Source organism: Drosophila suzukii, unplaced genomic scaffold, assembly GCF_043229965.1.
Source record: "Drosophila suzukii unplaced genomic scaffold, CBGP_Dsuzu_IsoJpt1.0 scf_9, whole genome shotgun sequence".
Lineage (NCBI taxonomy): Eukaryota > Metazoa > Arthropoda > Insecta > Diptera > Drosophilidae > Drosophila > Drosophila suzukii.
This window is the reverse complement of record NW_027255941.1, coordinates 888,668-915,791: the sequence shown is the minus strand read 5'-3', so window position 1 is coordinate 915,791 and position 27,124 is coordinate 888,668. Positions and strand designations below refer to the sequence as shown.

Sequence of the window (27,124 nt, the reverse complement as noted above, 5' to 3'; positions counted from 1 at the left end):
TTTACCTCCTTACAAAAAATTCTTGCATTCAATAAAATTTACACTGAGCGAAAAAAAAGATTAAAAAACTCGCCATCGTATGGAAATCACATTTTTTCCCCCCATACAAAAAATGGTTCCATACATTTCCAGAACCGACACATTCATACTACTTGTATCCCTAAATCTATTTTGTTACCGTGACCGACATTTGACCCTCAGACAGAAGGAGTTTTAAATTATAGGCTTGCTGGTGACAAATTTATTGCTAAACGCTTTGTTTTTATTTTAACTCTGACAGCCTTGACTTTGGGATTATGTTATGGGTAGCAACAGGTGAGATATAATGATATTTAAAATATATGTGAAAAATGTATTACTAAACCCATTGTACTTCTTTCAGTTCTTGAGCTTTTTAATGACATTTGATAACAGTATTTGGCGTATGTCTCATATTTTGGTTTTTTCTTAGACCTTGAATTGTACCTAATAACTGTGGTTATGGGTGTAAGGCTAGCAATATGAGATAGTGATGCAATGATTGATACAATCGATACCTACATAAGACGAAAAAATAAGAAAAACGAAACTTTTTAGGAATACATTTGTCGAAGTGGAATGAAATTGAAATCTGTTGTTATGTGGTAGCAAATTATTGGAGTCAGAGGATTCAATGATATAAATAACAAAAAATGTCAAAACTATCGATATTCATAAATATATGTAAGGCATATGTATTCTTTATCAGGATCACTAGCCGAGTCGATATATCCATGTCCGTCTGTCCGTATGAACGCTGTGATCTCAAAAACTATAAAAGCTGCAATACTTGGATTAAGCATGCAGACTCGATACGCCCACGCCCAAATTTGCATTTTATTGTTCTCATAAATACCTATCGATTGACCCAAAAAAAATTTCCTCGCCCACTTTAACGCCCACAAACTGACCAAAAAATTCAAAAAATCATAAATATGAACGCGGATACCTCGGAAACTATGAAATATAGAGAATTGGGATTACAGCTTTGTACGCAGCACAAGTTTGTTACGCGAACATGACACTCCCACTCTAGCACCCACAAACCGCCCAAATCGGTGGCGCCCACATTTTTCATGAGAGAAAAAAATATAAACTGAAATGTATTAATCTCGTCAATACAAATAGATTGTCCCAAAAAAAGTTAATTTTGTTCATTTGTCGCACAAAAGCAAACGTCTTTCATGTAGTCCAAGAGGGTGTACCCTTCGCCTTGCGATTCTGCAAGGTATAAATCCTATTTAATATTATTAGGTTTATTTAAAATTTACTAATGTTACTGAAATTCTTCAATGCAGCAATTCGTTTTAAGTCCGCCCTATTTAAAAACGAAACAATAATCAGAAAAAAGACTGAGAAAAGAAAATAGATAAAACTATTAGCCAAACGCAAATTAATATTTTTAAAAGGCTTAGAAGCAGAAAGTTTCTGACATCTTTTGAGCATATTCCTGGTAAAGTTCGATAGTAAACATCCAGCTGGTTTAAATACTATAGCTCTTTCGGTAAACCTATATTATTTCACTTTTAAAAGTTGTAGGGTAAGGTGACGAACTGTTAAATACACATTAAAACTCTATGCAGGTGTGAACATTATTTATTTTTTTCTTTAAGAAAAATTGAAAATGTACGGAATACAAATTTAACTGTATACTTTTAAAAAGTATACTTCAGTTCTGGGTTTAAATTGAACAAAATATGAAATATATAAGCAAAATGATTTTTGAAAAATTCTTTTTGCAGTTACTATTATTAGACGAGGAACCCCGAAAGGAGGTGTACTATCACCCCTCTTGTGGAATATCGCAGTAAATAAACTACTGCGGATTCTGGAAGGAGGAGGTTGTAAGGTTGTGGCATACGCAGACGACGTCGCCATCATCTTTAATGGAAAATACCCACAAACACTTTGCGATCTTATGACCGCTAAACTTAGAATACTATCGGAATGGACGACAGCGAACGGACTCGGGGTAAATCCCATGAAAACGGAACTTGTTCTATTTACAAATAGATACAAAATTCCACAACTTAACCCACCCATTCTAAACAATTGTAATCTCTCTTTTAGCGATCACGCCAGGTACTTGGGGTTAGTACTAGATAAGTGCCTCAAATGAGGCTTTAACAACCAAGAGAGAACCAAGAAAGCGACCATTGCACTTTACTCCTGTAAAAAAGCAATTGGGCTAAGATGGGGCATGTCCCCTAGAATAGTCAACTGGAAAAACACAGCGGTAGTCAAGCCGTTCCTACTGTACGGAGTGGCTCTGTGGTGGACCGCCCTGCAAAAACAATGCATACTGACTCCTCTAAACAAAGTACAGCGAATGGCGGCTTTGTGTATAAGTGGAGCCTTTCGAACCACCCCGAATGAAGCTCTGAATGCGATCTTGAACCTCCCTAGCCTGGACTTTGCAGGCATGGAAAGGGCCAAATCGGCAGCTATTCGACTGAGGGACACAGGGCAGCCCAATTTTATGGCCATGCTAAAATTCTCCAGCATGATAAATCGATTCCGAAGATCACGGATCTATGCAAATCCATTGAATATAGTCACACACCCTTTGAGGCCCTGATTCCAGATAGAGAGGAGTGGGAGCGGGGCCGACCGGGCACGACGCAATCTGTTTCTATACAGATGGCTCAAAATTAGAAGGACACGTTGGTGGAGGTGTATACTCCGAACAATTAGAAGGAAGTCATTAAGGCTCCCGGACCACTGCAGCGTCTTTCAGGCGGAGGTCCACGCTATAAAAGAAGCACTAACCTGCTTAGGGAACTTTAGCCTCCAAAGAGGACACCTAAACATATATAGTGACAGCCAAGCGGCTATTAAATCGATCTACTCCACAAACACCAACTCCCGTACAATAGCAGACTGTCGCAGATATATCCACGAGATGGCAAATCAGTTTACTATCAGCCTAATATGGGTTCCGGGTCACCGGGACATCGTAGGCAACTGCATAGCGGACGAATTAGCCAGGCAGGGCACCACCAAGCCTCTCCTCCCAGGAGAGGAGAATGTCGGTATGCCCATGGCTACTTGCAAGCTAAATATAAAAAACTACTTTAACACACTAGCCAACACCCACTGGCAAAACGCACCACAGTGTCGCATCTCTCACCAGACATGGACTGTGATAGACAACAATAAAAACCTCGGAGTTACTCAAACTCAGCCGCACAGAGTGCGGCATGTTGATTCGAGCTCTTACAGGGCACTGGCTTGTTAGCGCACATGCCGGCAGGCTAAAAGCCCCGCAAAATGATTTCTGCAGAAGCTGTAGGGATGAGGAAAAAGTGGAAACGGTAGAACACTTTCTCTGCTTCTGCCCAGCCCTATGCAGACTCAGACTGAAACACTTAAGAAGTCCCTTTATCGAGTTTAAAAAGTAGACAAATTCACACAAATTCGTCCTTTTCAAAAAGTATTGAATTTTTTAAGAAAGGTATTGTTTTATTCAAACGGCATTTAAATTACCTTTCCATTGATGCCAAAGTTTACAAGAAGAAAGTTAAAATTAGGACTATATTTAACTTTTGTTTCGTCAAAATACTTATGCCGACCAGTGTACACCTATCCCTCGCTTTGCGTCGGGGATACGTTTCAAAAAAATACGACGCAAATTGAAACGACGCTAAGTGGATTAAGATTTTCTATAGCAAACCATGTAAAGTTCGAAGATCTGTTCCAGGGTTACAAAAATACTACTTTAAAAAGAAAATGGAGCAAAGTGATCATTAAAAAAAAAACCAAAATAACATTTCAATTTATTACATATAACATATACAAACAGAAAGATACTAATTCATTTAAAACAAAATAAATTAGAAAAAAAATTAGAATTAATCACTCTCTGACGAGTCTTTAGTGCCTGTTGTCGTAGGCCGGCTTTCTTTAAAACAAATTGGTCCAATGTTTGCTGAACATTTTTGTTTTTTAATTATATTAACGCTTCATCCCAAAACAACGCAACATCGAAAATCTAACGCCGCACAATGAAAATTAGTTCTAATTAAGAAGCGACGCAACTTCGCAAAAACGCAAAACGAAACGACGCAAAGTGACGGACAGGTGTATATTGTTTGCCTAATTATAAAACTAACTTACAGAATCAATAGATTTAGCGTCGCTTGAGACCGGTTGTGTTTATCTTGTGCTCTGTGATTTTTGTCAATTTGTCATTAATATCTGTGTTACTGGTGCCTTGCTTTGTGTCTTAGTCCAACATAACCAGCCGTGCTTAGGTTTTAAATCGTCTGTTTATGTTTAATTGTCTATTTTATTGTAGCAATTTTAACAAAACCTAACTCTGTTTTTAACCTGTGCATTTTGTTATTGTAACTTCTGTACGCTGCGGTGCATTTGTTTCAATAGCTTTTGTTGTTGTTTCCCATATTCTGTAATTTCTCTCTCTCTTGTAATCTCTCTCCCGTTTCTTGTCGTCGCAACTGTTGTCGTGTATATTTTGTTTGTGTTTCGCAAGCCACGCTCAGTCGACAGCCACTCTGTCGCGCTCTCTCGCTTTCGCAGTCTCTTCGCGCTCTTATACTTTTGTGTTTTTGTGTGTCTACATTTTTATTGTTTGATCCCAGTGTCAAATTAAGTGAGGCATTTATAATTCTTTTGATTCTTTGGTTTTATAAACAACTTTTTTTTTTAAATTTAAATACTTAAAAATGGCTCTTTTTTGTTCCAAGAAAGATTGTCAGTTTGGATCGTCACCTAATGATGTTTTTATTTACTGTCGTCTCTGCAATACAGTCATTCATCCAAAATGTACTGGACTTGTTGGCAGAGTAAAAGATTTTATTGATCTGCGTGTTGGTTTCTCGTGGACTTGTGCCTCTTGCGTTGAAATAGACCGTGATTTGGATGGCTATGTTGCGCTGACCAATGATCGTTTTATGAAACTTTTTGATAAGCTTATGAGCGTAATTGCTGATTTTAAAGAGTTTAAGGCGGACCTTGATAATAAAAAAATGTCAGTAGGGTCACCTAAACGCAAAAAGACCGCTCCTTCAAAATCTGCTCCCGTAAAGGCATCAGTTCCAAATCCCAACTTAGCTCCAAATATTTTTATCCGATCGGTAACGGCAGCTATGTCGGCATCTACTGGGTCTGGGGGACCTAAAGTTTTTTTGACCGCAGTACCCATAGGTACCAAAAGCTCTGGAGGAGTCCCTGTTTCTGCTAGTCAGCCTAAGGGGTCAAACCCTATGCAGCTTTCTGTGCCTACTGGTGAAGTTAGCTCTATAGGAGTCCCTAGTCTTGATAATCACACGAACGATGTTCAGATTGCTAATGGTGGAAGAAAGAGCCTCTCGGTTGTTCCATGTAGGAAGCAATTATTTATGTCTCGTTTAACACCTGAAACCACATCTGCAGATGTTTTGGAATTTATACAACAGGAATTCCCATCTCAAAACATCACAGTGGAGGAGTTTAAATTTCCATATGTTCGTATGATATCTTCATTTAAAATATCTGCTCCTCCGGAAGTATTTAATGTACTAAATTCTAAACGTTTTTGGCTTAATGATGAATTGGTCATTAAAGAATTTGTTCCAAACAGACGGAGAACTAATAATAGGCCTTCCACGACTGTACCTGCGCCAAAAAACTGAGCAGTTTATTTTTGGCCTATCAAAATGTTAGGGGACTCAATATGAAGCTACCTAAGCTTTATGCTGACTCCTCTGCCTTTTCTGAAGACATTCTGGCCCTTACTGAGACTTGGCTGAAACCGGAGATATCAGACTCCGAAGTTCTGTCCAAAAATTTTAATACGTATAGAACTGATCGCTCTCCTCGTAGGGGGGGTGGGGTGCTGGTTGCCGTTACCTCTACTTTATCATCGGAGAGAATATTCTTTCTTAATCCCAATGACATAGAATTCGTTGGTGTTAAAGTTTCTTTGAAATCTTTTTCTATTTATGTAACTTGTTCTTATATTCCACCTGGATCCGACTTAACAATTTATGAGCAACATTTGTCTGCAATAAAAACTGTTTTATCTCATCTTTCCGAAAGGGATCTTTTAATTGTTTTGGGTGATTTCAATCTCCCTGACATTTCTTGGTCCCTTTCCACTGACTCACTTGTCTCTACCCCTTTATCTGACCATGACTTCGTTGACGGTCTGTTAGAATTATCATTACAGCAAGTTAGCTTTATACGTAATTAACTAAACAGACAATTAGATCTTGTATTTGTTTTAGATCCGTCTAAAGTCACTGTATCTAGAATTGACCCACTAGTTGTGCCTGAAGACCAGTATCATCCCACATTAGAACTTACAATTTGTCTTTCCGGCGTTGATACCCTCTCTCCTTCACTTTCTCCAAATAAATGTAGATGCTTTCGTAAATGTGACTTTAGTAAACTCAACAACTTGATTTCACAATATAACTGGACAAATTTATATAATTGCTTGGATATTGAAAGTGCTACGGAACTATTTTATAGTGTCCTCAACTCTTTTTTCAGTGAATGTGTTCCTGACAGTTTTCCTCCTAAATTAGACAGGCCACCTTGGTTTACCAATCAGTTGCAAAGACTTAGAAACCTAAAAACAAACTTCTATAAAAAGTACAAAAAGTCGGGTGCCATCCGATTTTTCAAGATATGTAAAGATATGTAATTTTAATGTACTTAACAGTCATCGCTATTCCATGTATTTGAACCGATGTAAATTTGAATGTTCAAAGGATCCGAGGCAATTTTTTAACTTTGTCAATGCTAAGCGAAAGTCTTCAGCATTGCCATCATCCGTACGATTAAACTCTATTGAGGCATCTACGGATCCCGAAATTGCAGATTTATTTGCTGAGGTCTTCCAATCTACTTATAGTTCTGTTTCTTGGTCTAATTCTAGCTACCCTAATCACTTAAACAGGGCAAATTGTATTTTTTCTATTGTAATCACCGAGAGTTCTCTCTTAAGTGATTTAGAAACTATAACGTAAACCTATTCTCCGGGGCCAGATGGACTCCCTGGGTGTGTTCTTAAGTTTTGTGCCCGAACTATTTGTAAACCCATTCTTAAACTTTTTAATTTGTCTATCTCATCATCTGTTTTGGATTTCAAGTTATTTGAATGGTAGATCTCAGAGGGTTTTATTCAAAAACACTGTTTCCAAGATGATCAACGTGACATCTGGAGTGCCTCAGGGCAGTCATTTAGGCCCTTTGCTGTTTACTCTGTTTATAAATGATCTTCCTTCTATCTTAAATCACTCTCGTGTACTAATGTATGCTGATGATGTTAAGCTTTGTTTTTCATATAATAATATTGAATCTGGTTTCTGCTTGCAGTCAGACATAAATAGATTCCAGGAATGGTGTCAGTACAACCTTTTGAATTTAAGCTATCTTAAATGCAACGCTATGACTTTATATAGGGGTACGCCAACGTTCATGAGTTACTCTCTTCAGAACATGTCCTTGGACCGAATATACTCAGTAAACTATTTAGGTGTTCTCCTAGATCCTAAACTTAAATTTGACTCCCACATAACCTCTACTGTAAATAAAGCTATGAGTGTTCTTGGGTTTATAAAGCGTTGGTCTAAAGAATTTGATGATCCATACACTACCAAATTATTATTTACCTCACTTGTCCGACCTAATTTAGAATACTGTTCTTCCGTTTGGAGTCCTCAGTATCAAGTGCACATTGACCGTATAGAGTCCGTACAGAAACAATTTCTTCTTTTTGCCTTACGTGGTTTGAGCTGGGATCAAAACGTCAGGTTGCCTTCTTACTCGAGTAGATTGCTATTAATTAATTTGCCTACTCTAGTAAGCCGTAGAATTATGCTTGGTACTATTTTTATAAATAATCTTATCAGAGGCGATATTGATTCTGTGGATTTGGTAAGCCGCCTATGTTTCAATGTTCCTGTTAGACTAATGCGAAACTACCATCCTATCAACTTGCCACGATGTTCATCTAATTTTAGTCAGCATGAGCTCTTTCGCGTTCTTTCTAATAATTATAACAACCTATATCATTATTTGTTCCTCAACTTCTATCCCTGTACTAAAAACTAAAATCTTAGCTCATTTGCTTTAATCTTGTTGATCTATGTTTTGTCCTGTCTTTATTTGTTCTATGTACCTTCCTCGCGAACCGTATTTGCCCGAAATAAAAATGGGCCCGCGCGTAACAAGCACGTGCTTGGTGTCGTTTGGGCCACTTGTTTGTACTGCTCTTAGTGCATCAACGTTCAACAATATAAATAAGTACCATTCATAGCTCCTGTGGCCTTCGTCTGAGAGTAAATTGGTATTTAAGAATACGTAAAAATTTGTTTTACCCAGTAAATATTCTTAACTAATTGGTGTCTGTTGTTATTATTTTAAACAAGTTTTCATAATATATACAGGGTGGCCCATCTAGCGATTGCTTTTTGAACTATCGATAATTTTGACTTTGACATTTCGAATGTCACTGTCAATGTGTCAGATATTTAGTAGAAGGTTTGCGGTTTACGAAATGGTTAAGTTTACGCTCGAAGAAAGTTGGGAAATATTTAAAACTTTCTTCCAAAGTGGAGCCGTCTTCAATCGAAACTGCAAGAAAATTGCGGTCAAAATTCGGAAAAAATCAGTTGGCTCAGCACCCTAAGCCGCATGACCATCCAATGCCTTTTCGGTTCGCGGAATGGGCTCAGGAGCGCTTTTTCGAAGATGACCATTTTTACCGAAAAATCGTCTTTTCTGATGAGGCCCATTTCCACCTCGGTGGTTATGTTAATAAGCAAAACTATCGCATTTCAGGTTCAGAAAATCCACACGTCGTCTTGGAGATGTTAAGACTATCCAATAAAAAATTTGTTTTGAAAATATAAACTCTTTGTTTTTTTTTTATAGCGATTTTAAAAAGCAAATCTTTCCTGGGCCACCCTTTATTACTTAAAATCGCAGATCGAATTTGCTAAATTACAGAACGACGTAAGCAGTTGAAATTTTCTTAATTTTGCACTATTTAGCACAATTAATGGACGCACTTTTACTTTTATATGTCACTGATGTAGCGGACTTACTTTTAGTCGATAGAAAAACGTTTAAATATTTAAAATCTTTAATATCTTTAATATCGTAGCAATCTGGGAGCTCTATGTACGCAAGAAGAAAAACTCAAAGGGGGAAAAAAAAGTTAGCGCGTTTTTCTTCAAATCAATTGTAAATGACGAAAATCATTTAATCATTTGCAAACTTCTGACTGAAATCAATATACCCTCTGCAAGGGTATAAAAATAATACATTTTTTTGTTTTTATATATATAAATTAAAATTGATTTAAAATATTCAACCAACACATACTGCGTTTTTGCGATGGCCATTTCACGCTTTCATTTCATGAATCATGAATAAATCTCCGGTAACTCTATATAATTATCGGAGTTTCCAGATCAATATAAATACATAAATGCACCTTAAATTTTACAAATTATTTTTTAATTCAGTGCCAATGAAAACTAGTTATACCCGTTACTCGTAGAGTAAAAGGGTATACTAGACTCGTCGGAAAGTATGTATCAGGCAGAAGAAAGCGTTTCCGACCCCTTTAGCTGAATAACGGGTATCTAATAGTCGAGGCTCGACTATAGCGCTTTCTCTTGTTTTTTAAATTATATTTAAGAACACTAATAGTTTCAATCTGATCTCTCTCTCTTCCTTTTTTTTTGTCCGCACTTCCCTATGTGCATTTTGTTCACTTGTCGCACAAAAGCAAACGTCTTTCATGTAGTCCAAGAGGGTGTACCCTTCGCCTTGCGATTCTTCAAGGTATAAATCCTATTTAATATTATTAGGTTTGGTCAATAGTTAATTCGCTTATTATCAATTTATTTAAAATTTACTAATGTTACTGAAATTTTTAAATGCAGAATTTCGTCTTAAGTCCGCCCTATTTAAATACGAAACAATAATCAGAAAAAAGATTGAGAAAAGAAAACACAAAACTATTAGCCAAACGCAAATCTAAACAATTTAAAAATAAGTACGTGATTTGATATAATTGCCTATATGAAATAATAAAATAGAAATTAAATTTAATTAAATAGAAACATATGTAGTATCTATGTTGAAATAAAACGAGTCATGTTTTTAAGAGCACGCTTAGAACAAATGTAAATCAACAATTTCTCTTATTTCTTATTCTCACAGATTTGATCATCAAAAATGTGTATTTATATTTCGGCGTGCACTTTAAATATGTTAACATATGTATGTATTGTTTAATTTGTACTTCGCTTTTGTGTATGTACATTGTGCATATCTAGGGGAGTACTATAGTGACAGACAATTTGTTTGTGTAATGTCACCTTAACAAAAATTAATATTTTTAAAAGGCTTAGAAGCAGAAAGTTGCTGACATCTATTGAGCATATTCCTGGTAAAGTTCGATAGTAAACATCCAGCGGGTTTAAATACTGTAGCTCTTTCGGTAAACCAATATTTTTTCACTTTTAAAAGTTGTACGGTAAGGTGACGAACTGTTAAATACACATTAAAACTCTATGCAGGTGTGAACATTATTTATTTTTTCTTTAAGAAAAATTGAAAATGTACGGAATACAAATTTAACTGTATACTTTAAAAAAGTATACTTCAGTTCTGGGTTTAAATTGAACAAAATATGAAATATATAAGCAAAATGATTTTTGAAAAATTCTTTTTGCAGTTACTATTATTAGACTAGTGAACAGAGGAACCCCGAAAGGAGGTGTACTATCACCCCTCTTGTGGAATATCGCAGTAAATAAACTACTGCGGATTCTGGAAGGAGGAGGTTGTAAGGTTGTGGCATACGCAGACGACGTCGCCATCATCTTTAATGGAAAATACCCACAAACACTTTGCGATCTTATGACCGCTAAACTTAGAATACTATCGGAATGGACGACAGCGAACGGACTCGGGGTAAATCCCATGAAAACGGAACTTGTTCTATTTACAAATAGATACAAAATTCCACAACTTAACCCACCCATTCTAAACAATTGTAATCTCTCTTTTAGCGATCACGCCAGGTACTTGGGGTTAGTACTAGATAAGTGCCTCAAATGAGGCTTTAACAACCAAGAGAGAACCAAGAAAGCGACCATTGCACTTTACTCCTGTAAAAAAGCAATTGGGCTAAGATGGGGCATGTCCCCTAGAATAGTCAACTGGAAAAACACAGCGGTAGTCAAGCCGTTCCTACTGTACGGAGTGGCTCTGTGGTGGACCGCCCTGCAAAAACAATGCATACTGACTCCTCTAAACAAAGTACAGCGAATGGCGGCTTTGTGTATAAGTGGAGCCTTTCGAACCACCCCGAATGAAGCTCTGAATGCGATCTTGAACCTCCCTAGCCTGGACTTTGCAGGCATGGAAAGGGCCAAATCGGCAGCTATTCGACTGAGGGACACAGGGCAGCCCAATTTTATGGCCATGCTAAAATTCTCCAGCATGATAAATCGATTCCGAAGATCACGGATCTATGCAAATCCATTGAATATAGTCACACACCCTTTGAGGCCCTGATTCCAGATAGAGAGGAGTGGGAGCGGGGCCGACCGGGCACGACGCAATCTGTTTCTATACAGATGGCTCAAAATTAGAAGGACACGTTGGTGGAGGTGTATACTCCGAACAATTAGAAGGAAGTCATTAAGGCTCCCGGACCACTGCAGCGTCTTTCAGGCGGAGGTCCACGCTATAAAAGAAGCACTAACCTGCTTAGGGAACTTTAGCCTCCAAAGAGGACACCTAAACATATATAGTGACAGCCAAGCGGCTATTAAATCGATCTACTCCACAAACACCAACTCCCGTACAATAGCAGACTGTCGCAGATATCTCCACGAGATGGCAAATCAGTTTACTATCAGCCTAATATGGGTTCCGGGTCACCGGGACATCGTAGGCAACTGCATAGCGGACGAATTAGCCAGGCAGGGCACCACCAAGCCTCTCCTCCCAGGAGAGGAGAATGTCGGTATGCCCATGGCTACTTGCAAGCTAAATATAAAAAACTACTTCAACACACTAGCCAACACCCACTGGCAAAACGCACCACAGTGTCGTATCTCTCACCAGACATGGCCTGTGATAAACAAAAAAAACCTCGGATCTACTCAAACACAGAGTGTGGCATGTTGATTCGAGCTCTTACAGGGCACTGGCTTGTTAGCGCACATGCCGGCAGGCTAAAGGCCCCGCAAAATGATTTCTGCAGAAGCTGTAGGGATGAGGAAAAAGTGGAAACGGTAGAACACTTCTCTGCTTCTGACCAGCCCTATGCAGACTCAGACTGAAACACTTAAGAAGTCCCTTTATCGACGATCTTACCGAAATATCGGAGATTAATCTCAAAAACATAAGTGCCTTTATTAAATCTTCCGGGTGGAAGACATGCTGATCAGCTTAACACAGGTTGAAACTACTAGAAACGGGACCCTAGAGAAGGAAAAACGAGATCATGCGGTATCACAATGGACCCATAGAGGTCTAAGTGTGTCGGACTATAGTCCGACAGCCGCCCTAACCTAACCTAACCTACTATTATTTTTGTTTGAAGAAACTTTTTGCACCAAAAAATTTATGTTTTCAAGACGAGGAAAAAAGTTTAAAAAGTAGACAAATTCACACAAATACGTCCTTTTCAAAAAGTATTGAATGGGTTAAGAAAGGTATTGTATTATTCAAACGACATTTAAATTACCTTTCCATTGATGCCAAAGTTTACAAGAAGTAAGTTCAAATTATGACTATATTTAACTTTTGTTTCGTCAAAATACTTATGCCGACCAGTGTATATTGTGTGCCTAATTATAAAACTAACTTACAGAATAAGTACCATTCATAGCTCCTGTGGCCTTCGTCTGAGAGTAAATTGGTATTTAAGAATACGTAAAAATTTGTTTTACCCAGTAAATATTCTTAACTAATTGGTGTCTGTTACCATTATTTTAAACAAGTTTTCATAATATATACAGGGTGGCCCATCTAGCGATTGCTTTTTGAACTATCGATAATTTTGACCTTGACATTTCGAATGTCACTGTCAATGTGTCAGATATTTAGTAGAAGGTTTGCGGTTTACGAAATGGTTAAGTTTACGCTCGAAGAAAATTGGGAAATATTTAAAACTTTCTTTCAAAGTGGAGCCGTCTTCAATCGAAACTGCAAGAAAATTTCGGTCAAAATTCGGAAAAAATCAGTTGGCTTAAGCCGCATGACCATCCTATGCCTTTTCGGTTCGCGGAATGTGCTCAGGAGCGCTTCTTCGAAGATGACCATTTTTACCGAAAAATCGTGTTTTTTGATGAGGCCCATTTCCACCTCGGTGGTTATGTTAATAAGCAAAACTATCGCATTTGGGGTTCAGTAAATCCACACGTCGTCTTGTATGTATGTGGTCGGATGGCATCATTGGACCGGTTTTCTTTGAAAACGCCGTAACCGTTAATGGTGTCCGCAATCGCGGCATGTTGGAAGACTTCTTTCCCCGAATGGAAGAGAAAGACATAGACGACATATGGTTCCAGCAGGACGGCGCTACGTGCCACACAGCCAACGTCCCAATCGATCTTTTGCTCGACACGTTGGAAAATCGCATAATAAGCCGAAGAGGCGATGTCAACTGGCCCCCTCGCAGCTGCGATTTGACCCCGTTGGACTATTTTTTGTGGGGTGCCGTAAAGAATAAGTGTTACGCCAACCACCCAAAGACGAATGACGACCTAAAGCACGAGATTGAAGTCGCCATGAGGGCCGTTGAGGGCCATACCATCGTAAATGGGTTTAAAAATTGGGTCGACCGAATGGGCTCCTGTAAAGTCAGCCGAGGCAACCATATGAACGAAGTGTTGTTTCATACATAAACCGCAATGTTGAGACTATCCAATAAAATTTTTTTTTTTTAAATATAAACTCGTTGTTTTTTTATAGCGATTTTAAAACGCAAATCTTTCCTGGGCTACCCTTTATTACTTATAATCGCAGATCGAATTTGCTAAATTACAGAACGACGTAAGCAGTTGTAATTTTTTTATTTTTGCACTATTTAGCACAATTAATAGACGCACTTTTACTTTTATATGTTACTGATGTAGCGGACTTACTTTTAGTCGATAGAAAAACGTTTAAATATTTAAAATCTTTAAATATCGTAAAAATCGGGGAGCTCTATGTAATTTTTTGCCTTAAGCGAACGCAAGAAGAGAAACTCAAAGGGGGAAAAAAAGTTAGCGCGTTTTTCTTCCCACCCAGAAGCGCGCACTTTTTAAATTATAATCAAATCAAATGTAAATGACGAAAATCACTTAACGAAGTTTTATTTTCACATCAAAAACCTTAAATGGGTTTTTCTTCCCACCCAGAAGCGCGCTCTTTTTAAATTATAATCAAATCAAATGTAAATGATGAAAATCACTTAACGAAGTTTTATTTTCATATCAAAAACATCAAATGGGTAATTTACAAGAAATGTACGCATGAAATATTTAAATATCTATTTGTATATTAACTATTGAAGTTATTAAAAATAGTAAATATTTAAAAAGTTAATATACAAACAAATAAATAATAAATTTTATGTTATAACAAGAAAGGAAATAACTTCGGCAAGCCGAAGCTTGAATACCCTTGCAGTTATATTTATTAAATTTAAAAATACAAAAAAAGGTATTCCCAATAGTATATACGTCAGAAAACACCGAAGCTATAATTGGTTTCATATTATTTTCCCACCAATTTTCCGATCGTTCCTATGGCAGCTATATGATATAGTCGTCCGATTTTGGTAAAATTAAATTCGAAATTCAAAACTAATTAAAAAATGATATTTCCAAGCGTAGGAGGTTGTATGTTAAAAAACACCGAAGCTATAATTTGTTTCACATTATTTTCCCACCAATTTTCCGATCGTTCCTATGGCAGCTATATATATATAGTCGTCCGATTATGATAAAACTAAATTCGAAATTCAGAACTAATTAAAAATTGTTATTTCCAAGCGTAGAAGGTTATATGTCAAAAACACCGAAGCTATAATTTGTCTCATATTATTTTCCCACCAATTTTTCCTATGGCAGCTATATGATATAGTCGTCCGATTTTGATAAAATTAAATTCGAAATTCAAAACTAATTAATAAATTTCCAAGAGTAGGAGGTTATATGTTAAAAACACCAAAGATATAATTTTTTTTCCGATTATTCCTATGGGAGCTATAAGACAAAATTGTCCGATACTACCTGCAAAAGATATAAGGCTTTTGGGAAATTTCAGCCCGATTGCTTTAAAACTGAGAGACTAGTTTGCGTCGAAACGGACGGACAGACGGACATGGCTAGATCGACTCGTCTAGTCATGCTGATCAAGAATATATATACTTTATGGGGTCGGAAACGTCTTCTTCACTGCGTTGCAAACTTCTGACTGAATTCAATATACCCTCTGCAAGGGTATAAAAATAATACATTTGTTTGTTTTTATATATATAAATTAAAATTGATTTAAAATATTCAACCAACATATACTGCGTTTATGCGATGGCCATTTCACTCTTTCATTTCATGAATCATGAATCAAACTCCGGTAACTCTATTTAATTATCGACATAAATACATAAATGCAGGGTCCTCTTTTAGAAAAGATGACGCTGACTTAAATAGTATGATGATATGCTTTATTCACATTCGACTTGTTAACTTAGGTTTTACAAAATATACGTGTGCTATTAAACTGTACTCTTCGAGATTCTGGCAGCGAGTGAGTATGGCGGTGCGTTGCCACTTTGCACTCACGTTGCAACTGGGTATCGAATATTACTTAAGAATATCGAGTGTTTCCTAGGAATATCGAGTACAGAAAGGGAAAGATATTAGATCAGTAGGTGAGACCGCTTCTAGTGGTCCTTGTCTCTCCAGTACCGCATCCCACAATCGGCCCTCCTGACGCAGGATTCGTCCCGAATGCCTTCAGGTACTCTGCGACTGTTGATGTCTTATACGGCCCATCCCCTTCTCCTACCCTTTCAACTTCGTATCTTCCATGGTTTCCTACTTTAACTACTTTATACGGCCCTAGGTACTTTCCTTTCAATTTCAAACCAGTACCATACTGGGTGCGTTTAATGGCTACCAAATCGTTTAACTGGAATTTCTTCTCGACCTTTCTTTTTGCATCAAAAGCTTTCTTGTTCTCCGCTTGGATACTTTGAATGTTCTCCCTTGCTTCCTTCCTTAGTTTGTCGCGTTTATCATCTAACTCTGCAATCAAACAATCCTGTATCAACGACTTGAGCTGGACATCTCCTGAGATACGCATATCTAGTCCTGTTAGCAGTTTGAATGGTGAAACTTTGGTACTCCTTGGCTCAGTGTTGTTTATGATCTGCTGTACCTTACCTACATGCTTATACCAGCACCCTGGGCTTTCAAGGCTTAGTTTGGAGAGCATCGGAACAACTATTTTATGCATGCGTTCTACTTGTCCGTTTCCCCTCGGTACGCCTGTTGCTATCAGCAAATGTTGGATCTTCTCCCTATCGCAGTACTCTTTGAACAGGTGGGATGTGAATGCAGCTCCACGATCTGACACTATCCTATACGGATTTCCGAAACAAACAGCCTGGCGCTCCAAACAAATCACTACTTCTTCAACCCCTGTGCTTCGTGTAGGATACAACCATACGTACTTGGAAAAGGCATCTACAATCACGAAGATGTGATTATATCGTTTTTTGGTTAACTCCATCGGACCAACATGATCGACATGGTATGTGACGAGCGGCTTGTCTCCTTTGTCTATCGGTGTAAGAAACCCTTCTTGCCTACCAGCCTTCGCATTCACAAGGATGCACTCTACGCAGCTATCGACCACTCGCGCTACTTTATCTTTCAGCTTCGGAATGTAATACGACTTCTCAATCAAATCCTGAGTTTTCTTGGATGAGAAATGTCCCTGCTTGTGACTGTTTTGGATGATTTCGGTTTCCATGAGTGAAGGTACTACTAGCAACTCTTTGTTAGGATCCTTGAACAGAACTTCGTTCACGATGTAGAAGTCTTCATAGCCTTTGGTCTTAACGACACTTTTGAGCACCTTCGTCCACTCATCTAACAGCTGTGCTTCCCGCAAACGATGAAACAAACTGTCATTCAACGTATAACATGACACCCTACTCAACGCATCGACATGTCTCATCTTCGAACCTGACCTGTGTTCTATTTCGTAGTCGAAATCTTGTAGATACAACGCCCATCTAGACACTCTGAGCGGAATCTCTTTCTTCTTCATGGTCATGGTAAAGGCGTTACAGTCCGTAATAATTTTAAACTTCTTCCCTAGAACGTACACCCGCCACTTTACCAAGGCTCCGATAACTGCAAGTACTTCCAGTTCATAGGAATGATACTTTTCCTCACATGGCTTGGTTTTACGGCTCATGTAGAAAACTGGATGCCACAAGTTATCACAGGGATCTCGTTGAAGCAAAACGGCTCCAAATCCGAACTTGGATGCATCGGTATGAATTTCTGTGTCAAGCGAATGATTATAGAGCTTCAGAACTGGTCCACTGATCAACGCTTCCTTAAGCTTTTTGAATGCTGCTAATTGCTGGTCTTGAAACTCGAACCTCACCTCCTTGCGCAACATATCGGACAACGGCTTGGCAATTACGGCGTATCCTTCCACAAACCTACGGAAGTATGACGTCAATCCTAAGAATCTTTGCACTCCTTTCTTGTCGCGCGGAATCGGAAAATCAGCAACTGCTTGAGTTTTCTCATTACCTGGCTTGATGGTACCGTTTTCAACGACGTAGCCTAAGAAGTGAACTTTGCGCTTCAACACCTGACATTTACTCCAATTTATGCGCAAGCCATTTCCTTGTGCCACTTCCAAAACTCGCTTCAACTTCTGCACGCCCTCATCGATACTCTTGCTCGAAATGATCACATCGTCCATGTATACAACTGCGTCCTCGTTCTTAATCGAATCACGCATAACTGCCATGATAAACCTGGTAAACACTGCTGGAGAGTTTGTTATACCGAAGGGTACAAACAGGAACTCATACTGACCACTCTGAGTTACGAACGATGTATACTTTTGGGATTCTGGCGAAACAGGAACGTGAAAGAAACCATTAGTCAAATCTAGAGTTGTAAAAACTTGTCCACCTTGTAGCTTTTCGATCACACAGTCCATTTGAGCTGTTGGGAAGTTATCTTGGACGATCTTTTCATTTAACTTTCTATAATCGCAACACAAGCGCTTCTTCCCGTTCTTCTTATCTACAAGCACCACTGGCGAAGCAAACTCGGATGTACTAGGCTTGATTATCCCTTCCTCTAGCCATTCTTGAACCTGGTCATCGACAATTTTCTGATCGCAATAAGTTAATCGTCTCGGATGTTGGAAAACAGGCAACTCGTCTGTCAACAAGATCTTCATCTCGACTGGTGAAGTGAGATTTCTTTTTGGCTTGTAATTTTCGATCAATGACTCCACTTCAGAAGCTACTTCCTGACTCAAGTGCTCTAAATCTACTGCTGAAACTGTCTTAGAGTCTTTCGTGCTGATCATGCACAGACTTTCGAATTCACTAATTAGCTGCATACAAGTACTCTGCCCTGCCTGGTTATCGTCTGATCCTGTCGTTGGTCTTTGCTGAACACTTTGAACTCTTGGCGAAAATATAGTGCCAGACTTGGTTACCATCATGTCTATGCTGTTTAAGATTGTTGTGCCTAGGATTGCGTCAAACTTCATATCGTCATCTGGTATGACATGAAACTCGACCGACATGTCGATTCCATCGATTACAACCTTTGTAAAGAAGCTTCCGAATGTTAGCACCTGACTTTCACCGATACCTGTCAAAACTCTCTGACGACCCATCAGACTGCCTACTCCAACGCCAAGCTTCAAGAACACACGCCTACGCATCAAACACAGTTCAGCACCTGTGTCCACAAGTCCTTTGAATTCTGAATTCCTGCAAATCACAGATTTCAATTCCAAGCTCGAAGAAAAGGACTCACGCGATGGTTGTGAAACGACTTTATCGTCCTGGACGACATTGGTTGCTCTCTCTGTTTTGACCTGTACATCTGCTTTGCATTGCGCTGCTCGGTGTCCTGGTTGATCGCATTTAAAACATTTCTCCTTCACAGGACAGTCTTTCTTCATGTGCGACGAATCTCCGCACCGAAAACATTTCCTAACTGATCCACCTACCGCATCTTGTTTTGTGTCGTGCACAGCCTTGCTACCCTGTAAACCATACTTGTTAACTGGTTTGGATGATCCACGGGATTTTTGATACGCGTCGATTTGTAACTTAAGATCCTTAAGGTTTCTGGCCTGGTATAGCATTGCCTTATTTGATCTAGCATCTGGGATACCTTCAACGAAATACTCGATCAAACTTTCTTCCTCCAAACAAATGGGCTTTGCAATTTCCATAAGTGCGTAAAGGAACTCGTGCAAGGATTCACCCTTATGCTGCTGTCGTTTTCCCAACCTGCGATGAACTTCTGCTGAGGATAACTTGATTCCAAACTCCTCCAACAAAGCCGATTTCAAGCTTGCCCAGTCTTTGATATTCCTCTGGCTACGGACAAACATCTTTGCTGCTCCACTAAGCAACTGTTTTGCATACACAAACAACTGTAAAGGGTTCCACTCAACTGTAGCTGCACAATCCTCCAACTCTCCTATCCATTGGTTTATATCTGGGGAACTCGACCCAGAAAACTGCGAAACACTGCCCTCTACATCTTTCAACGTGAACCATGATCTACCCTGCCTTTCGTTTCCTAGTCCTTGATGCCAACCTGCTGCGTTTGGCCGATTTATAGTGGTTTCTGCGGACGTTACTGATAGACCATCTTCACCATTATCCTCCGTTTCCGACTCACCGTCATTGTTTAGACCATAGAAGGTCAACAACCTCTCTTGCAATTCCGCTTTCAATCCAGTCGTACCCAATTGCAACTCCGACAACTTCCGACGCAACTCTTCAACTCGCAGTGCCAAGATCTCGTTTTTCTCCATTTTACAACTTGGTCCTGTAGATTATTAAGATTAAACAATGTTTTCTTAAATTTAGTATCAAAAGCAAATTGTAAATAGATTAACCACCCTGTCTCTGGAACTGCTTGATTTCAATGTTACCCCACTACTTTACAAACGACTTGAAATAAACTTTCCGGCAACACTCCTCCAAAAGTTCAGCCACTCGCTCAATGATGTCGCTTTTGGTCGTCGTCGTATTTCTTTGCCCTGCTTCCCGCTTTTGTAGCGTCACACATACAATGAAGACTTCCAAACTCAACTGGAACTTTCTGGATGCTTTCGTCTGCTGCCAAGATCTGTGCACCAGCCTTCCGCTTGCACAATCCTGCACGCACGCTCCGATGACCACACCAGATCCAATGTCTTGCTCGCTGTATCTCCACTGCTTCCAGCCTGTGTCTGCTGCTTCTCCTAGATCTCCAGCCACGATCCGCTGCCTCTTAATCCTTCCAGCACTTCGTCCGCTAGTTCTCCAAGTTCTTGCCTTTGCAAAAGCCACCAACTGTGTCTGCTTTCTGCGCCAGCCTTCTTTGTCACACTCCAGCCAAATTGCTTATGACGATTTGAAGATGTCTAGCCGATTTGCTCAATTTCACCAGCTCTCTGCATACGCACTTCACGTGTTTTTTGCCAAGGTGAAAGTTCTGTCGAATGGTAGGCTATATCCCGGTTGAGCCCCCAAAAATTGCAGGGTCCTCTTTTAGAAAAGATGACGCTGACTTAAATAGTATGATGATATGCTTTATTCACATTCGACTTGTTAACTTAGGTTTTACAAAATATACGTGTGCTATTAAACTGTACTCTTCGAGATTCTGGCAGCGAGTGAGTATGGCGGTGCGTTGCCACTTTGCACTCACGTTGCAACTGGGTATCGAATATTACTTAAGAATATCGAGTGTTTCTTAGGAATATCGAGTACAGAAAGGGAAAGATATTAGATCAGTAGGTGAGACCGCTTCTAGTGGTCCTTGTCTCTCCAGTACCGCATCCCACATAAATACACCTTAAATTTAACAAATTATTTTTTAATTCAGTGCCAATGAAAACTAGTTATACCCGTTACTCGTAGAGTAAAAGGGTATACTAGATTCGTCGGAAAGTATGTAACAGGCAGAAGGAAGCGTTTTCGACCCCATAAAGTATATATATTCTTGATCAGGATCACCAGCCGAGTCGATCTAGCCATGTCCGTCTATCCGTCTGTCCGTATGAACGCCGAGATCTCGGAAACTATAAGAGCTACAATACTGGGACTAGGCATGCAGATTCCTGAGATTCCTGCTCAGCGCAAGTTTGTTTCAGAAATGTGCCACGCCTACTCTAACGCCCACAAACCACCAAAACTAAGGCTCCTACAGTTTTGGTGCTAAAATAAAAATTTTAACTGAAATGTATTGGTCTCATCAATACCTATCGATTGACTCAAAAGTTTGCCACGCCCATTTTAACGCCCACAAACCGCCCACAAACTTAAAAAAATCGTGCATATGAACGCGAATATCACGGAAACTATCAAGTATAGAGAAATGGGATCTCAGATTTAAATTCCGTAGCCCTGTACGCAGCACAAGTTTGTTACACAAATATGCCACGCCCAATCTAACGCCTAACCGACAAAACCTGTAGCGCCCACAAATTTCATGCTAGATACAAAATTTTAACTGAATTGGTCTCGTCAATCCCTATCGATTGGTCCAAAAAGAAAGTTTGCCACGCCAACTCTAACGCACATAACGCTTAAATCAGGCTACCGCCCACATAACCACATATTGAGATCACGGGTAGGTGGCGCATTTCAATCTCGCTTTGCTGCTTGCATATCTTAATTTCCATTTGGTCCCACTAGCTGAGTAACGGGTATCTGATAGTCGAGGCACTCGACTATAGCGTTCTTCCTTGTTATACCCGTTACTCGTAGAGTAAATGGGTATACTAGATTCGTCGGAAAGTATGTAACAGGCAGAAGGAAGCGTTTCCGACCCCATAAAGTATATATATTCTTGATCAGGATCACTAGCCGAGTCGATCTATCCATGTCCGTCTGTCTGTCCGGATGAACGCTGTGATCTCGGAAACTATGAGAGCTAGGCTATTGAGATTTGGCGTACAGATTCCTGAGCTTCTTACGCAGCGCAAGTTTGTTTCAGTAGACTGCCACGCCCACTCTAACGCCCACAAACCGCCCAAAACTGTAACTCCTACAGCTTTTTAACTGAAATGTATTGTTCTCATCAATACCTATCGATTGACCTAAAAAAAAGTTTGCCACGCCCACTTAAACGCCCACAAACCGCGAAAACCTGTGACGCCCACAATTTGCATGCTAGATAACAAATTTTAACTGAAATGTGTTGGTGTCGTCAATACCTATCGATTGATCCAAAAACAAATTTGCCACGCCCACTCTAACGCCCATAACGCTTAAATCTGTCTACCGCCTGTAGGTGGCGCATTTTAATCTCGCTTTGCTGCTTGCATATCGCCATTTCCCTTTGAGTAACGGGTATCTGATAGTCGACGTACTCGACTATAGCGTTCTTCCTTGTTTTATCTTTTATTTTGAGGGTAGAAAAAATGTTATACTGGCTTGCCACACATTATCTCTAGTATTAGCAAGATTATTTCATGCGAATTGAAAAAATATTCGGTTTAATTATCGCTCACACCTTTTTCAACCGGTCCGGCATCTCTGTCAGCTGAGATTGATAAAATGCATGATTTCGGCCACGTCGCATAAACAGGAGCAACTCATGAAACCGTTAGCATAAACATAGTAATAGAAGCCAATCGTCTTCCAAAATTAGCTTAGAACTACATGCCTGCATGCCACCAATGCTTGAGAATATGTGTCCACATGCATTGGTTGGTTGTCGCAGTATGTGTATAAGATAGCGGCTGGCTCTAGAACGCTTATTATAATGTCTTTACTAGGGCCCTTAACGCTTAAATCTGTCTGCCGCCCACATTACCATGTATTGAAAACGCGTGTAGGCGACGCTTTACAATCTCGCTTTGCAGCTTGTATATCTCCATCTTCCTTTTGCTTCCTTTACCTGAGTAACGGGTTCCTGATAGTCAAAGCACTCGCCCATAGCCCTTTTCCCTGTTATAGCAGCTACTGGTATGAACGCTGAGATCTCGGAAACTATAAAAGCTAGAAAGTGGGAAGATCATCACCGAGAGCTCAATTTGTATAAAAAAAGGTGATGGATTTAACATAGGAATGTCCTACAATTAATCACTGCTTAAAAAAAATAACACATTGACCACCTTTAAAGCGCGTATTAAAGCACTTTTTTAAGCAGCAAACACAACACCTTTTAAGCGCTAATAAGGCGTTTTTTAGCGCTTTGAAGCAAATATATTTAATTTAATTTTTATACCCGTTACTCGTAGAGTAAAAGGGTATACTAGATTCGTCGGAAAGTATGTAACAGGCAGAAGGAAGCGTTTCCGACCCCATAAAGTATATATATTCTTGATCAGGATCACTAGCCGAGTCGATCTAGCCATGTCCGTCTGTCCGTCTGTCCGTCTGTCCGTCTGACCGTCTGTCCGTCTGTCCGTCTGTCTGTCCGGATGAACGCTGAGATCTCGGAAACTATGAGAGTTAGGCTATTGAGATTTGGCGTACAGATTCCTGAGCTTCTTACGCAGCGCAAGTTTGTTTCAGTAGACTGCCACGCCCACTCTAACGCCCACAAACCGCCCAAAACTGAAACTCCTACAGTTTTGATGCTAGATAGAAAATTTTAACTGAAATGTATTGTTCTCATCAATACCTATCGATTGACCTAAAAAAAAGTTTGCCACGCCCACTTAAACGCCCACAAACCGCGAAAACTTGTGACGCCCACAATTTGGATGCTAGATGAAAAATTTTAACTGAAATGTATTGGTGTCGTCAATACCTATCGATTGATCCAAAAATAAATTTGCCACGCCCACTCTAACGCTCATAACGCTTAAATCTGTCTACCGCCGGTAGGTGGCGCATTTTAATTTCGCTTTGCTGCTTGCATATCTGATTTCCATTTCCATTTCCCTTTGAGTAACGGGTATCTGATAGTCGAGGTACTCGACTATAGCGTACTTCCTTGTTTTTACTAGTATCTGGGATTTGCGTTGCGTTTTTTATACACCTCATCGTCTTCTGCAACTTCTTTTGCGGAGGCTCCAAGGGCTCCTCCTGACCAATTGCATCCAATATAAGACAAAAAAGTTTTCAAAATTTAACGAGTCAAAAGATTAAATCATTCATTTATTTTGCAGTTGCGGAAAAAAATAACACTTTTCCAGGAAGTGAAAATTGTGGATATGTGAGACTCATATTTAAATAGCTGTCAGGAATTTTTTTTCGTACACAAAAATAAAAATAGCATTTACCGTAATCATACAATATTCTTGATAAAAAAAAAACAAAACAAAAAAAAACATCACTATTTTTGACTTAAATAATAAAAATTAAAACTAATCATTCCTGAGTAAAAAAAATAAAAATCAAAAATAGTGATTATTCCTGATTTTTTTTTATCATAATAAAACTCATTTTAAAACCACGGCTTAACTGTGCTGATTTTTGGAAATACTTTTTAGTAGACCTTGCAGATGATATTATTGTTAAACAAATGATTTTAACACAAACATGCGATATTTTCACATATCCCAAACGAAATGGACTTGCCATTTTCTCTTGCTCTACTTGAACTAATAAAAAAATCAATGCCGAGAATTCTTCAAACCAAATGGGACAAACATTTAACAGAAATACCAATGTGATTGTAATGTCTTTAGTTAAGTTGAGTATGATTCACATAATCTATAGAAGCTAATCCTCTTATTTTTACTGAAGAATTTATTTAATCTTTCAATCGGCTTTGCCGCCGTTGCGTTCGACTTTGCCGTCGTCACAGGCTGCTCTGAAGACTTCGCAGTCGACTTCGTGATGAATTGCTGCTTGTGCTGAATTGTGGAACTGTAGGGACGGTTAGAATTTTTCTTGTTGGAACACGGTCCCTGTCTTACGATGGGGGAGTGCTGTTTTAGAGAGATAGGTCGAGAAAGAGGGTTGGTGAGAGCGATGACTCTTCGGATGTTGCAGTTGGCTCTGCAGGCGTCACAGTCGACTGAATGATGATTTTGAGCAGTGATGAATTACCGCATTTCAAGGCTTTACTAATTTACCAATTAAATGTTTCAGGAACCGCGAGCGTGTCCCAATATAGGGGACTGATCTTCCCGGGTGGCTTCAGCTATGCGGACACTCTAGGATCGGCCAAGGGCTGGGCAGCCAACATTCTCCACAACTCCATCCTTTTACCACAATTTCAGGCCTTCAAGCGCAGAGAAGATGTTTTCTCGTTGGGCATTTGCAATGGTTGCCAACTGATGACTCTTATTGGATTTGTAGGATGTCCAGGCAGCGAGGTTGGTGTAGATCCCGATGTGGCCCTACTCCACAACCGATCAGAGCGATTCGAGTGCCGCTGGGCAACAGTGAAAATTCCATCGAATCGCTCTGTCATGCTCCGAAGCATGAAAGATCTAATTCTAGGCTGTTGGGTGGCTCACGGAGAAGGTCGTTTTGCATTCCGAGAGGAGAAGCTCATAAGCGTACTGCAGTCGGCTGAGTTGGTGACACTGCAATATGTTGATGATACAGGCGAGCCCACTGAACTTTATCCACTTAATCCGAACGGCAGCCCTAGGGGAATTGCTGGACTTTGCTCGACTGATGGACGTCATTTGGGTTTAATGCCGCACCCAGAGCGTTGCTCGGCTATGAACCAGTGGCCATATGTTCCACCTTCTTTCGAAGTTTCCCCCAAACAGGCTGAGAGTCCTTGGCAGATTATGTTTAACAACGCATACAATTGGTGTGTTAATTCGGATTCATAAAAATCCTACCGGTAAAAGAAAGATATACATTCTACAGAACACGAATTTGTCTACTAATTTTATACATAATACCTTTAACACCTGTAAACTTTTTACGCCCAATAAAAGTACATAAAAACATATAATGTCGACGGCTTGTTTTTAAACATAAATTGAAATTTGTAACAAGAATTTTGTGATCCCTACGTAATCGGCTAGCTCAGGGAAGATGCAAGGGGGTCGATTACTTCCTAAACAGCACCATCTCAACACAATAAAACTTGTAGACAGAGTTAGGGAGGCTTACGGAATGAGACAGTCAATTCGAATTAACACCGGTTTATTTCATTATATCGCTCCTTACTTCATGTTAGTTAATGGCAAACTTCATAAAAATTCAAACTTCAAATAAACTCAAACTTCATCGATATGTGTAACGGCGCCTCTAGTTACTAACAGAAAGCTCAGCCTCAAAGTATGCACTGGAAAGCTGCATCATCAGCTGCTTAGTATTTCCGGAAAAATACCGACGCAGTGCAACCCTGAATCAGCTGTTTGACCTACGGCAACCAAGATTAAGGCTGGGTGGCAAGGCTTGGTTCATCACGTTAAACGTAGCATACTTTGAGGCTGAGCTTTCTGTTAGTCACTACAGGCGGCGTTACACATATCGATGAAGTTTGAGTTTATTTGAAGTTTGAATTTTTATGAAGTTTGCCACACTGCACGTTCTTCTTTGAATAACCTTCGAGTGTTCACTGAATCACTAAGTGGTTCGTGGAATCGTGAGTCAAACAGTAAGACTTTCCCACATCTTCGTCAAACTAGTTTTCGCTCAGCGCTTGAGTCGCGGCAATTTTTCAAAGTTTGGCCCGGCAGCACTTGCCAAAAGGAGCACTTTCAACAGCATCCCGATCGGAGCCGCAGCCACTCTTCACCAAGGATCGCAGCAGTTTCTCGCCATTTTGTTCAACGGCCCGCGGCTCGAGGAGCACCCCACGGCCAGAAGTCCAAAGGCGACTGCCCCGGAGAGCACCCTCGACAGAAGATCAACTCGCACCTCAGTCGTCGCCCCTAGGATCACTCCTGACTGAAATCTTAAGGCTTCTGCCCAAGGAGCATGTATATGTAT

At 39.6% G+C, this 27,124-nt stretch overlaps 1 protein-coding gene across 3 annotated transcripts in view; it reads left to right on the top strand.

The window, feature by feature from the left end:
* The window catches only part of LOC139355105 (phosphoribosylformylglycinamidine synthase), a 173,099-nt gene that overhangs the window by 54,485 nt on the left and 91,490 nt on the right, over nt 1-27,124 (top strand). For 2 of the 3 annotated variants that reach the window (XM_070999426.1, XM_070999425.1), the window contains one exon: nt 25,316-26,138. The exons of the other annotated variant lie outside the window; for it this stretch is intronic. In XM_070999426.1, the coding sequence (XP_070855527.1) occupies nt 25,316-26,013 (698 nt within the window). In that variant the 3' untranslated portion in view covers nt 26,014-26,138. Of the gene's footprint in view, nt 1-25,315; nt 26,139-27,124 lie in introns of those variants that run through there. 3 annotated transcript variants of the gene reach the window in all.